Source organism: Buteo buteo, chromosome 6 (assembly GCF_964188355.1).
Source record: "Buteo buteo chromosome 6, bButBut1.hap1.1, whole genome shotgun sequence".
In the NCBI taxonomy this organism is placed as follows: domain Eukaryota; kingdom Metazoa; phylum Chordata; class Aves; order Accipitriformes; family Accipitridae; genus Buteo; species Buteo buteo.
The window spans coordinates 30,671,869-30,686,592 of NC_134176.1; the positions used below are offsets into that span (position 1 = coordinate 30,671,869).

The 14,724-nt window shown below is 36.7% G+C and overlaps 1 protein-coding gene across 6 annotated transcripts in view; it reads right to left on the reverse strand.

The window, feature by feature from the left end:
• The window catches only part of NUBPL (NUBP iron-sulfur cluster assembly factor, mitochondrial), a 94,873-nt gene that overhangs the window by 24,403 nt on the left and 55,746 nt on the right, over positions 1-14,724 (reverse strand). For all 6 annotated transcript variants that reach the window (XM_075030312.1, XM_075030314.1, XM_075030316.1 and 3 more), the window contains one exon: positions 4,773-4,858. In XM_075030312.1, coding sequence (XP_074886413.1) covers positions 4,773-4,858 — 86 coding nt within the window. The remainder of the gene's footprint in view (positions 1-4,772; positions 4,859-14,724) is intronic.

Below are 14,724 nucleotides of genomic sequence, written 5' to 3' on the forward strand. Positions count from 1 at the left end.
AGCTGGCCTAGTTATTAGAGGAGTAACATATCCACTATGCTAACAAAGTATATCTGAAAGGATATACCAGTGTTCAATGCAAACAACAAATATTAAGTTATTTAATTAAAAATCAATGTACAACTTTTGCACCAAAATTGAAAATAAAAAAGCATGTTATTTACAATATCTTAATAAAAATTTCCTTAGATATAAGCTAAAAAAGATCAAAAGACGATCACCTGCTTTTTCTATACCACCATAATATGTTTCATGCTATTTTCTAAGTAGTCTTCCTTTACTTATGTAAAACTTTCAGAGGGTTTAAAGCAAGAAACATTTTAAGAAACGGTAATAACAACAACAAAAAACAAAACCAAAACCAACCAAACAAAAAAGATCACCTACTTTCAATTTAGCACCACAAATTTTTCCCATTTTCTACTCTGTCCCGGGGACTGCCAGAGGAGCAAGAGGAACAAGTTTCTGTTTACTGGCACATTAATACAGGTAATTTTCTCATCCAGTTCTTAAACTGAGACAGACATGAAATACTATGTGTCAAAGGGTACAAGGTGCAGGGATGGTAAAAAGGGCTCTCTACAGCCAGTCTTCTACTGATGACCTCTGAGCAGGCATTCATCCTGCTCTTCTCTGAATTAAAGTCATGGAATTTTCACTGTGTTGGTAAACTGGAGAACACTGGAAGGAGTATTATTTGACAAAAGAAAAACAGTATTTTAACTAGGATACAGGGAAGCCATTTCTGCAGCACAGGGAAAAAAAGAGAACTTGACATTTTTACTTTAAATGAATTAATTCACCTTCAGGTATCTTGTGGTTTGAACTTTCTGTTCTCCTCAAAGTAGTCATACAACATTTATGATTCAGCAAATTCACAATCAAAGAAAAAGTAGTCTACTATTGTTTTGTGAATAGTTAAGGACTATTACAGCAGTTTTCTTAATTCTTTGATAACCTAATAACTAAGAAGTCTTTCTGCCACAGTTAAAGCAAATGCTGAGATACAGCTGTATCCTCAATGCTATAGCAGTTTTAGAGGGCTTATTCACTGTCCTTTTTTGTTTTCATTTCAGCAAATCTTAGTAAAAGCAAATGACATTTCAGCATTACACAATCATTTTTATTTTTTCAGTGTTGTTCCTATCTGTCAGCCAATGAGTACTGCATATTTATTAATATATAAATTATTATTTTGGAATATGAAGAGATTTTTTGGAATATTAAGTTGCCGATTATAAACACCCAGTTTAATATAGAATCTGTGCAAACATACACAACTTTAGTGTTGAAGTGTATTTTTAACATGCATACTTCAGCAGTTATAATTACAGAAGGAAGAGAGTTCACTAGGATCCTCAGAGCTTTTAAATCTACAGACAAAGTAATAGGTCTTCCTAATGAAGTCAGTAATAACTCTCATTTCCCTGCTCAAATAATAGATCTGGAATAGCTTCAAAGCATCTGTTACTGTCTACACAAACTATCCCGTAAGTATGCGTGAATCCTATTCTAGTCCTTAGCTAGCTCCTTTCCCTGTACATTTCTCGGCAAGCTCGGCTCAGTAATGACATGAAAATGAGCATGATGAGATGCACCACAATACAGGAGCTAACCTATGGTAGTGGAGGAGAGGATAGTTATAATGCACGGAACTGAATTCCACTTAGTCAAATCATTATTTTAAACGGTGAACAGACATCTATCAAGAAATAACAGGAAATGAAGAAACTGTTCATTATGAATTATCTCCATACAGACTGTTTCTGAATGCATACATATTTCTTATGCTCAATTAACCTTTTGGTTCCGTAACAAATCATGCCAAAATCCAAATATACTACCTTCTAAGTTAAATAAAATACAGTGAGAAAATTAAAACCCTCTGTCTTTACACAAGGAGACAATTCCTGAGAAACCCACTGAAGTTGTTCACTGTACTACAGGATGGATGGTGCTGAGGTCCAATTCCAGTCTGATGGGGACTGAAGCGATCAGGGTTACAGCTCCGCAGTCTGCCATCAACCTCCTGTGTAACCATCAGCCAGTCACCTGACGTTTTAGTGCTTCAAGAAAACATGCACACTAGTACTTCTGTCTTCCTACCTTTCATCTTATAACGAGCAATTTTCGGCTCTAACATCCACTCCCAATATGAAGCCATAATCTTGGCTGGGTACTCTGGATGCTACAGAAATACCAGTAAATGCATAACCAAATAAACAATTTAGACAATAAAAATCTTAGAAGGAAATACATAGCTGAGTTTACATAAGCAGTTTTTTGAAAACGGTGAAATCCACAACATAACCTTCCAATTTAATGAAACTACCAGGAAAGCTACAGATTTAACTTAAACCCTCTCTTTTTCTTTCAAGGATGTGATTGAAAATATAAACCATACTGAACTGAACTCAATTTCAGCAGTTGAAAATAGGCAATTTTTTCCTAAACACTAAAAGTTATTCACCTTTTTTTTGTCACCTGCCCAGAGCAAGCCTCTGGGATGCATGAAAACGATGGCCAAACTCACATAATGGGCAAAAATCTTGAAATTTGTGATAGGAGTCAGCATCACTTTGCAAACTCCTTCCTTACCAGGTGTGCTCCACTGCACAAGAGATGGCACTTCTCTTCTAATGACCGTGTCCTAAGACTGGAAATAAGACTTTTGCATTGTAATCCCAGTTCTAACGCTGACTCTTATTGCCAGCTTTTCATCAGTTCCTTCAGCCATTCCACTCTAATTTCAATGCAGTAAAGGACAAACAAACAGTGTTAACGACATTGCGACTTTGCTGTGGTAATACTACACGTGTCAGCTGAGTCTTTGGTAACTAATGACTGTGGGGGTAAGGGGAAGGTGGTGTATCTATGCCTGTATGTACAAGGGAGAGACTCCAGTTCATTAAATATAAGCAAGCATACTCAAAGACTCAGAGCTGAGCAAACTACAGACACTCTGCTTCTTTGAAAAGTAGACTCTTTGCAAGCGCTTTTTTAAAGATTAGATTAAAGATTTTAAAGATTAGATTTTTAAAGACCAGTCAATTATATAATCGGGATATGCAATTTTAGCACAGTCCCACAGATTCCACCTCTTTGATGTAAACCTCAGGTTTGAAGTTGTCCATCAAAAATTACGTAACTAAACTTTCTTTAGATCCTCAGATTTAGTTCACACTTAGAAATGTAATACATAGGCAGGAGGAGCTGCTTTAATGCTGAAGTAAATGACACGTCTGTACTGATGTATATACAAGGTTAGAATAAAATGAAGCAGCGCCATGAAAGAGGTAAGACCTGATGACTGGTGCAAGCACATTCAAACTCAGCATCTGGTGCAACAGCTTCACTGTGACTTTTCATTTGATTTAGGAAGATCTGAAAATTCCAACAAATCAAAATAGATCATATTTAATATCTTATCTACCACTAGCCAGATTAATAGCAGCCAAGCCTATCCTAGAATGCATGATTTTCTTAGAGGCCATTCTTTTCAAAGAACATTGAACAAAACAGACTTAGAAAGAAATCTTGGTAGTTTCTCATTAAATCAAAAGGAAAATTCAGCAAAGTACTAACTTGAACACAATTTCATTTGAAGAAAATAATTTTGCATAATTTTAGCAAACCCATACATAAAATCAAAACATAACATTCCGTGTGTTATTCTTCTGTTATATATATTTGTTTTTCTTCTAGTAGCAAATGATAAATGCTACTATACTTTCATTTTAGTGCAAATATGCTTAAGGAATAGTTAACAATAAGGAATTTATCAATGTATTTCTTTTGTTAAGCTATTCTGTAAATTAAAACAAAAGGGGAAAGCAGTCACTTCAAGGTTTCTGTTGCATTTTTTGAATAAACAAAGCACTAGCTATGAAAGAAATTTCCTTTCTTAATTAAGAGTTGAAGTAACCTTCACACAGGTAAGCAAGAAAACATCGTTTTTAAAGTATACTAAATGGCTTTTTTCCTTTACTGATTAAGATAAGGAAGCATTTCAGTTTATATTTTCTCATCAACTGCACATTTCAAATGAAAAATGAATCTCTTCATGAACACTCTGGAGTATAACATTCAGTTACTTAGCAACTTGTAGCACACAGAAAATATCGAGTCAAAGATGTCACCCTGTTCAATATTTTCTCCCAATCCATATGAATATTGTTGGTATTTTTAAATTTTGCATTTCCCAAACAAGCGAGCTACCATATAAGCTATAAACCTCATGAAAAAAAACGTGATATAGACAGCCTTCTACTTGTCGTGACAGCCACAGAGCCCTTCAAATGGCAAAGTGACAATTAGGTATGCACTTATCTCCCCAAAAACTTACATTTCCTTCTTAAAATGTACCAATATATGATTTTTCCACATTTCAAGAAATTTTAGATTTTAAGCTCCAGCACAGATAGTGCTCAAGAGGACACATAATGAGTATTTAATAAGACAGTATAATTGGAAAGCACACATTACTTCATAAGATACTCTGTTTAGCAGTCTGATCCATTCCAGGTGATTAAACAAACTGATTTAAAAGAAATTAAGTACCATTTTGACCTCGGCCTGAGAAAATTCTTTCGTTTCTGCTAAAGCAAGCTCCTGATACAGATATAAGACAGATTCTAATCCTTTTTTTTGAACAAGAATTTATGAAATTGAAGTGATTCCTGAATGCTTTGTTCACCTATTGTTGCAGTATATGGAATTTTTTTTGCATTTTGGAAAAACAATCTACCGGTATTACTGATGTAGAGGCTTACAGGTACATGAACTTTTCTAAACATTTCAGCTCCTTTGCGTGCATCCAGTAATGCCACATCTTGCGGAGTGGAGATGATCACAGCTCCTGGGAAAAGAAAACATGAAATACTATTAAAATGGGTATTATTAATTCTACTGTTAAATATTTTGACTATTTAATACATGCTACTAAATTCAAAGTAGTTACACATTTAAATGTCTTTTTTTTTTTTTTTTTAGATTTAAGGAGGAAAATGATGCTAGTTTTTTTATTATCGGATGACCAAAATCACTGAGATATGATATGGAGTGACAGAAATAATTTAGATATTTTCATCATGCTTTTCTACATAGAAACAATTCATATTTTCTAAATGAGAAAACTGATCTAGCTGTCATATGACCATGTCTAGAAGACAACATGGTCCACATGCTGACAGGTTGCAGAGGTGGTACTCTGGGAATATCTACACAGTAACTGTCCCATGCCATAATTACATTTGAAAGCTTTTGATTTAACAATAAGCCTTGTTCTAAAATCAAGAGGCAGCTGCCTGTAATCAGACTGTTGCTTTCTGAACCTGCTACACTTGCTGATAAAAGTGTTGACAGGCACAGTCTTGAAACATGTTACACTAGACGCAACACCAGCGCAATTGTATGAACCATACCACAAAATAAGAGGCCAACTCATGCACACTTGCACCAGGTTTGAAAAATACTATTGCTTACTGTTCAGACACGGCTCCAGGCTACCTGATAATTAGTACTCCAGGAGTTATTAAGCATATAAAACAGGTAGAGCTCTTTGTCAAAGGTTAGATTCTAAAGTAAGCCTACAGCTTACTATCCCACACTATCCTATATTACTTCTTGATTAATATAGCCTGCAAAAAATAGACATTATAATATTCCCCATTGCTTCACAAAGACCATCTTTTTGCATATGCTCAGGGGTTTCAAATATTATTTCTTCAAAATTTGCATCAAGAATCTGCTCATGCTTGTCCCTCTTTTAGAAAAATGCAATGTAAAAGAGGACATTATCGGTCAATTGATTAGCTCTGGTTTCACCGTGACCCTTCAGTCTCCAAAGCATCTGTTATAAAACGTCTCTGCAGAGCCACGTCAAGCCAACCTCGCACAAGAAATTTATGCCAAACTTCACACTAACAGCTGCTACAGCAGACAATTTTAGACGGACGGGACAGAGTTTCCTACCAGGCCTGCAGCTCCCAACCCTTGATGTACACGGCAAAGGAGGAGGCAGGTAGATTTCCAGAGGCACACAACACTGGCATCGCTGGCACTGGCCGGAGGACCGGGCATCCCGAGAGCGCTCCCGGCTCCGGCAGCACTGGGACAGGCAGCCCTGCCGCTCACACCAGCCCCACGCCGTCCACTGGCTGCCGGGTGGCATCGTGCCTGCCTGACAGCCAGACGTTTCCAAACACCGCCTGACAGCACGTTTGAATGTTTTCAACCAGCGTTCTTAACCTCTAATTTGTGAAAGAAAAATACAATCTGGCACCTCGCTCCTGAAAAGCTTCCAATCTCTGCCTTACATAATATTAGACACAAGTCCAAAAAACTGAACAGCATATGTAACGTACTAAGCAAACGCAATTTCCCTATTGTTTGCTAAAACTCTGGCATCCAAGTAATTTGCTGTTTTACCCAATCCAACTTGTTTCCAATGGCATCAAAAAGACTAAAGTGGAAGCCTTTCAGTTTCATCCAAGTCACCTTAGCTCCTCATTTCACTAAGTGTAGGGTTATGCTCTACAGCTGACGTTGAAATGCAGGGCTAATTCCACAAAATGAATGCACCCTTCCCTAAAAGCACAGTCCAGAAGTAAGTAATTTAGACTTAATGTCCTCAAGTTTTCTGCATATTTGTAAAACAAAGATCTTTCAATACTTGGACAAAATGCTTATTACTGCTTTCTTTTCAGACAAAAATGGACATTTGTGTCTTATGTGTATACACTCATGTTAGTTGTTTCACACTTTTGTTCACACTCTTCTATGAAGCTGCTGGCTCAGCATTCCCTGGAACTTCAGGTAGAAGCTCATATGCAGTCAACAAAACTGAAGTTTACATTTGCTGGTCCATTATTAATTTTTTTTAAGAATCCAATAATTGGCATGGGGTGAAGGACAGAGACCATGCACAATGAAAACACCCACTAGAACCACAAGCAACTTATCCAAGAGATATTTTTTACTAACAAATTCTCATCCAAAGGGAAAAAGACCCAATGGCACATTGCAGAGTTTAGGCTGCCAAACACCAACTCCCTGTACAGAAAACCCAGTCTTCTGAAATACATGAGTTAAAATTAGGCTCGCTGGACAACTTGCATGGCTTCTTCCACAGAATAAAAGCCAACATGCTCAGAAAGCTGCTGCTGAGGGTGTAACAGATGTGTGTCTCCTACTTTCCTTTTCACTCTGAGCTGGGTTACAGACAAAATTTATTCACAGCAGCTTGTACTGACTTGCACCAAACGCCCTTTAAAATAAGTATCTTTTCTCTTTCTTTGGTACAACTGCTAGTCCAGCAAAGCCAACCTGAAGTTCAAGAATTCAAATTATTAGCAGCATTATTTCCTTCACTAGCAACTGAATATGGCAAATGAGACTTTTCACGGTGCTCCCCTCCCCAAATAAGTTTGCATATGTTTATTTCAGAAAGTGATTCAAATGACGAGCAAGAAAGAACACATCCCACACTTTCTTTGCTATCTTGGCTTTACATGGTTAACAGGAATATCAAACAGTAAAGAGTTATTTTGATCAAGAAAGTAATGAAATATGACTGAATTCATGCACACAGCACGTCTCTTGAAGTACAATACGTGCAATGTTTACACAAGCCTCTGTCTGAATGAGGCAAACTAAGGCTGACAAATTGAACAGAGAAGTTGCAGAAACTGTAATGCTATCACATAGCACATTAAAACATACTACAAACTCTGTTTGCAGTTGTGCGCAGAAGAATAATTTCTGTGCCTTGAGCATACTAAGGATATCTAAGTTGAGCACATTTAGGTTTAACTGACGTATCTACTTATTCATGCATTCCATTTATTTTTGTAACTTCACCGTATTTCAGTTGACAAAAAGCCGATGCACATTGCAGTAGTAAAAACTATGCTAACTGTATTTTTAATCCTTAGCATACATAATATAGAGAGACAAAACTGATGTTTGGCTTAATCCCAGGTCCTTAACCCTCAGTAAAAGAAAGGTGTGCCTACACAGCACATTGGTGCTCACCCTTCTGGTGGACTGCTGTTCAGGAAATTTTAACAGCTGAAACAGCCTATAATTTCTGCGTATAGAAAATATCACCTACATTCACTGCATCATTCAGGTTTGCATCAGATGCTCTGGGTTACAAGGCATAAGGTGGAATCTCTCCAAGCCTTAGCTATAGTCAATTTGTACCCAAGCAAAAAACAGGTGGTTCTAAAAAGAAGCTGATAAGCAGCAGTTTAGAAGGATGGAAAGGATCCCTCTAACATATTCTTTTCTTCCCTCTAGTGTCTTCAAAGACAGACTTCAGAACCAGGCTACGTGCATCTCATCCAGACAGATGATTAAGGACCCCTCCACACACAAGTATTAGACTGTGTCTTACATCACTCTGATTCTTATTAACTTAGCAAATAATGCCACCCCAAAACCAGTGAAGTGTAACTGACCAGAAAGACTGATGAATAAGAGTTCTGGAGGATAAAGACACAGAAAGATACACTGCATTTTTCTAATAATTGTATCTGCTGACTGACAGGCACTGAACGCTCTTGCAAGGAACCACATTCAGACTTCAGTGCAGCTGTGGATGGCCTGATCCGACCACACCACCGATGCACCTTTTGTAGCTTTTGCTACTTTTTCCACTGCATCAATTTCAAACTTCTAGGCGAGACTTTCAAGTTATAAATAGCCTGGTGAATCTGAATCTTCTCTACTGTGGATGTCTTCAGAGTTCCTCTCACCTTCTGTTAAATTTCTTGTTACTTCACAGGTAAAATGTGCCTGCAATTACGGATAGAGTTTGCACTTGAAGATGCAGAACAAGATCTTGCAAGAACAAAGACTTCTATCTTTGCTGAAATTTCAGCTGGTGATGATCACAGATATATTAACATTAAAAAATTGTCCATCTCCTTGGATAAACCTTGTAAAGAACATCCTTTAACTTTTATGTGTGACATCTCATCACAGCTAGCAACTTAAAAGAATCACCAGTGTGATTTTCCCTTAAGGGATCCTTACTTGAGACTCATAATATAGCTCAGAACTGTCCCAAAGGATGGATCCTGGCTGCATCGCACCTCCAGCCTGCTTGCTACCTTCTTGGAGGAGTCTTTGAACAACTGCTCAGACAGTGTATGCTTCCAACAGCCACACATCCTCTTCTGCCCAGGAACTAGTGGGTAATTAGAGATTGGGACACTACCATCTTGCCCACATGAAGAGAGGATATAAATCTTACACCAAGCTTCTCCCTCCTGGCAGGAGGAACTGTCAGTGATTAAACCATTGAGCAGAGGAATATCACAAGCTGGATAAAGCTGTCACCCTGAAGTTAAACTGCCCTCATCTAACTGATCAGTAAGTACTGTAACATCCGTTTCACACTAGACCATGTGGAGAAAGATGTGGAAACCAACACTTGCTGTGTTAAAATGTTTGGGTTTGGTCGTGGCAAAACTGATTATGTGTCACACTAAAGCAATTAACAAGGCAATATTTATTTAGCAAAGTGAAAACACTGAAAACATCTGTAATAACATCTGTGAATAAGCATTATTTGCAAAGTATAGGCATAAAATAAAAAGCTACTCCCTCACAGACACTCTGCCACTTTCCACCTTTCCTTAGCTATCTGAATTAGCATTTTTCTGCTCTGCTCCATTCCACCTCCTGCTTTCAAGAGCATTTGCCAATCATGTCCAGATTATAATGACCATTGTACTATGCAAGAGCAAAGTCCAAATAGTCTCTTTTGACAAATGAATATGATTTTTTTAAATGAGAGGTCCTAATCCAAAGAGGAGAACTGGCTAAAAGATTGATTCTACTACAGAAAAAAGACAACACTGAGACTACTTCCATCACCTCCAAAAGCATTCTGTGTTTTACTTTTTTCCCCCAGAGGTGGGGGTGGTAAGGGGCAGATTTAAACATTTATTTTTTTCATAAGAAATAGCTAGAGGAGAGAATGCAATACCACTATTCACATGGATTTCTCTCACCTTGTGCAACTGTCAGCTGAACACTCTGCTCGTTTATTCTTCCTGTTCAGAATAATTGGTCTAAAAAAAACAAGGCAATTGCAGCTAATCTAGTACTTAACATATACTTAGCCGCTGTTGCCAGACCTCAGAGAACCTCAGTTTTCAAAGCCTCTATACTTAACAGCTTTTTTCCCCCTCAATACCTGGAAACTATTTTTCAGGAATGATAAAATTTGAAGAAATTGCACCAAATATGCTATCACTTCAGCCTGGACAGGCAATGTGTGTTAAATCTATCTCCATGAGCCAAGAGTTAAATTTAAACTTATACTGAAAGAGTGCAAGGCATTAATGTGTAAACTCATACTGTACTTTGGTCTCTAAATTAAGTTTACAGACTCTACTGAGTCTGAGACTTCATAATGAAGTACCAGGAGCGTCCAAAGCTAAGATAACCCTGATGATAATTTGCATTTGTCAACTACATTTTCTCTGACAACAGAGCAAACTATTTCAGCATGCAAATTATATTTGGATGAATACAAAGAACTATTTTAAAATCCCCACCAGTGTGACTAAGGGTTTTTTGTTTTTCAATCTATCCTAAACCTATGTGCCTTTCCTTTCCTACAGTTAGTTAAAATATCAAAATACAGCATGAAAGAAAGAGTAAATCCACATAAAAATCTGGTATTAAAAGTATTTGCCATTCAAAAATAGATCAAGTAAAATTTACTATTACCCAGATGGCTTTCATAAAATATCTTCAAAAATTTACTGTAGAAACTAATGATGTACCTCCTCCATGCAAGAAGAAAGCAAGCTCAGAAATGGAGAAAAACATTGTGTGTTATTGTTAAACTAAAAGGAAAGAAGATCAGATGCCTTGAAACTGTGATTTGCATCAAAGTAAGAGATATTCAACAAGGGGCAAACAGACACTTACACAAAGAGCAATGACAGAATACAGATACACCTCTAATCTTAAACTGTATGCTACATGCAACTTGTACTGCAGCATTGGGGTTTTTTTGATCATTTCTCTTCAGAAAAGACAGGAGAACAGCACCATACATACTCAGCTTGCAATTTTCGTTAATTTTAAAAGACACCTTTATCTCACAAATCACAATTCTTTTTCACGCTAATTCATGCATAGTTTTATAAAACATCAACAGTATTTTCTTTTTAAAAATCTGTTTTGAAATTCTCTTTTTCTGTTTTTAATGCTCATTTCTGAACAGGCAGTCTACTCATCACCTGGAACTTCCTGTTCTTGTACATTATTATATGTTGAGGCAGGATCCAGTTCTCCTAAGTCCCACACATCGCTATAAAACACTTGTGTACAAGGCTACACCCTGGTCTATGTGACACGGACATAAATATGATGAAATAGTTTGGTTCACCAGTTTGGTATGTCACATTCCATTCAGAATTTAGAAATGTCAAGTGTCTTCAAGTTGGTGGCATCCCTCTACACTTTTTTCTTCAATGTACATATTTGAATGGAAATAAGACTATTAACACTTAATCAGTAAAGACAGAAAAATGCTTTTTTTTTTATTATTTAAACCTATCTATCAAAATGCTGCCATCAAAAGAAACTCTATTAATTAAAATTCTTTGAAAATTCATATTTGAACTAACAAAAATTCCTTTGGTAAATATTCCAGCCTTACATGCAAAAGGCATTCAGGATATAATTAAAAGCTCCATATTGCTGAAAGATGCAATCATAAGGAAAAAAATCACACCATTTATAGGACAGGGCAATAAAAAGATGGTAGGAACTCTGTACTATGTTGATTTCTAATCTAAAAGGTGACGAAAGTCACCCCCTGTATGACTAGCAATGGCGATGCTTCTGCTTTTATAGAACTTGAGAAAAACATAAAATAGCATTCACATTGCTTTCACTTCACTTATCTTGACTAATTGTCTTTTCTGATTTTTATTAACGGCCTTTTCAGACCTTATTATTGTAAGATTATAATAATATATGCTTTATGCAAAAAAAACCCAAAATACATTACTTCCGAAAGGTGGGAAAATTAAGAGCACTGAAATAAAAACACGAAGCCTTTTACCTTTAGGTGTCCTGTATAAACAATTCAGTCCAATGCTCACTATTGTAATTATTAAAAGATTGTTCAGTAAGATGTGAAATTATTGGGTTGTCTCAGTCAGCTTCCCACTAGACAGGTGCATATTTCTAATGGTTTTCACTGCCATGGCATCACGATATCCAAAGAAAAGAGCGATATGACAAAGTTTAGCAAATGAAACAATTCCAGTATTAACCTGGAGTCCATTCTGTCAATTGAGACAGAGTGCCAGTCTCTAGAGCTGTCAAACTGTCACACTTTACTAATGCAGACTTCACTTTAACATTAATAAAGAAAGGGCAGCAGACAGCCTAATTTATTTAACGGTCAGCCTCCATGAGGAAGAAACACTTGTGCAGGACTCTGGGACTGCCTCTCTAACAGAGATGCCCTTGCTCCTGCCCACGCAGCCTTCACACTCTAAAGGGAGAGAATGATAAACTTCTCCCCCAGCCTTTAGGGAGGCTAATACTCCATCTCCAATATTATTTATAAATTTGATTTATGGCTCCTTTACCTAAATAATCAAAACAATACACACACTTAGACTTCTCAGTGTCGCAACCACGTAATGCAAAGGAATCACAAGCCTTATTCTTCATAATAACATTAATTTACACTATATCTTGATATCAAACATCACAATGTCATCTGAAACCCTCTATGTTTTAAAAGCTGGAAAACATGTAAGGACGCTTCGAACTTTCCCAAGCACGCATGATCAATACATGATAAAGAACCCACTTCTGGGTATCCCATGCAAATGATGAAACAGAAGAACAAAGTCGAAGAAGCAGAACCAAATACAAATTAAGTGACAACAGACCATAAAGAAAGCCTTTTCCTCCAGACTGACCCTGGATTTCTATTTGGAAAGCAGACTTGAATCTGAAGAAAGAAGTGGTGGTTGAGCAGAAATATATATCACATTTTCTAACTACCATATCATTTCTCACCTACTAGTTTTTGAAGAACGACTCCAACATGAGAAAAGTTACGGATGATTAAAGAATAATATGCTAAATAAGATGCATCTCCTTGTAAGGTGACTAAGAATAATAAAATAAAAAACAGGAGTCACAGTAGTTTCCTTTTTCATCTTTTAAGGAAGGAAAAGTACCCACACAAAACTGTCACTCCAGCTGAAGTTGTGTGAGGCTGATACTCTCTTTAATGACAACCAGGATTATAAGACGTATTTTGTTGTTTTGCTTTTACGCATTAGGTATTGCTCTAATCTCTTTTTGACTCAAGAAAATTATGGTACCTGTGATGCAGAATAAAAAAAAGTCTTCTAAAATTAAAACCCAATACCATTTCACACATCTGATCAGTCCCTCTCTTATTGTCAGATGTTGCAATGCTACAGTTTTTCATGACCCATCTGGGCAAACCTGTCCCAAACAAAACACCTTTACCTGTGCTCTTTCTGACACTCACAGAAAAATCTGTAAATAGCTAGCAAAAATATGAATGCAGGCTTGTAAATTTATCTAGAGACAGAGTAGAATTTTTCTACACTGTCTATCCCTAGGAAGCCATAGACAAATAATGAAGAAACCGTAAGGCAAATACTGTATCTCACATATGCATGCATGCAAATCAAAGTACAACTTTTATGCAAACTAGATAATGCACTTCTAAACGTACTTAACCAAGATATATATGCTGTCTCTGAAGAAAAAGAATGAAATTATGCCACTAATACCATGACTGTCCAAGACATCCTCAAAGGATAAAACTGGAGAGGAAACAGAATGGCACAACACCAAATACTCTCTGTAAAAATATAAAAGACAACACACAGCTTAGAAACATGAATTGCAAATGAAGACGGAGCCCACAAAGCCAGCAGAATTTTGTAGACTGCTCCAAAGGCATCATCATCGATATTTGTAACACTATATTCCATACCCTTAAAAGGAACAAGGTTGAAAAAAATGAAAGCATGTTAAACAAGGCTATAGACTGTCAAAGAGACAGAAACCAAGTAACAAGAGTAAAAGAAAAAAGTACAGTTCAAGATGTAATACACAAAAAGAAGCCCTTCCAATGAGAATGAAAAATACCCACAATACACAACAGAAAAAATTCTTTATAAATCACTAAAATTCACTGAGCCAGTAAGAACACTGGGAATTACAAATCTTATCACTCCTTGTCTGCTGTGCTTGTCCTCATCAAAAGCACAATACACTTATTTTTTTAAACCACAGGAGTAGACCTCAACATGCTCAACACCACCAGCTAATGAGAAGGACAAATGTCAAGTGATGCTATCACTCCTAATTTTATGGAGTTAGGATTGACAAAGAAATAAACCGAACTGAGCAACTGTGGTAACAACGTGAAGCCATTTCAGAATTCAAATCAAAATGCTGTCTTCAGTTAGGAAGTTGTAAAAGCCCATACATGTACAAATTTTAAAAAAAAAAAAAAAAAAAGTCAGAAAGCCATAGCAAAGAGCTTAAGGAGAGACATGGGCAAGAATTTATCCCTTTTCATGGCATATCAAGAAAATCTACATTGCTTATCGTTGTTTTAAGCCTGTTTTCCTTTTTTTAAATCAACATCTTGTCTACTTTGACTTGCCTCAAAACCTGATTCAACAG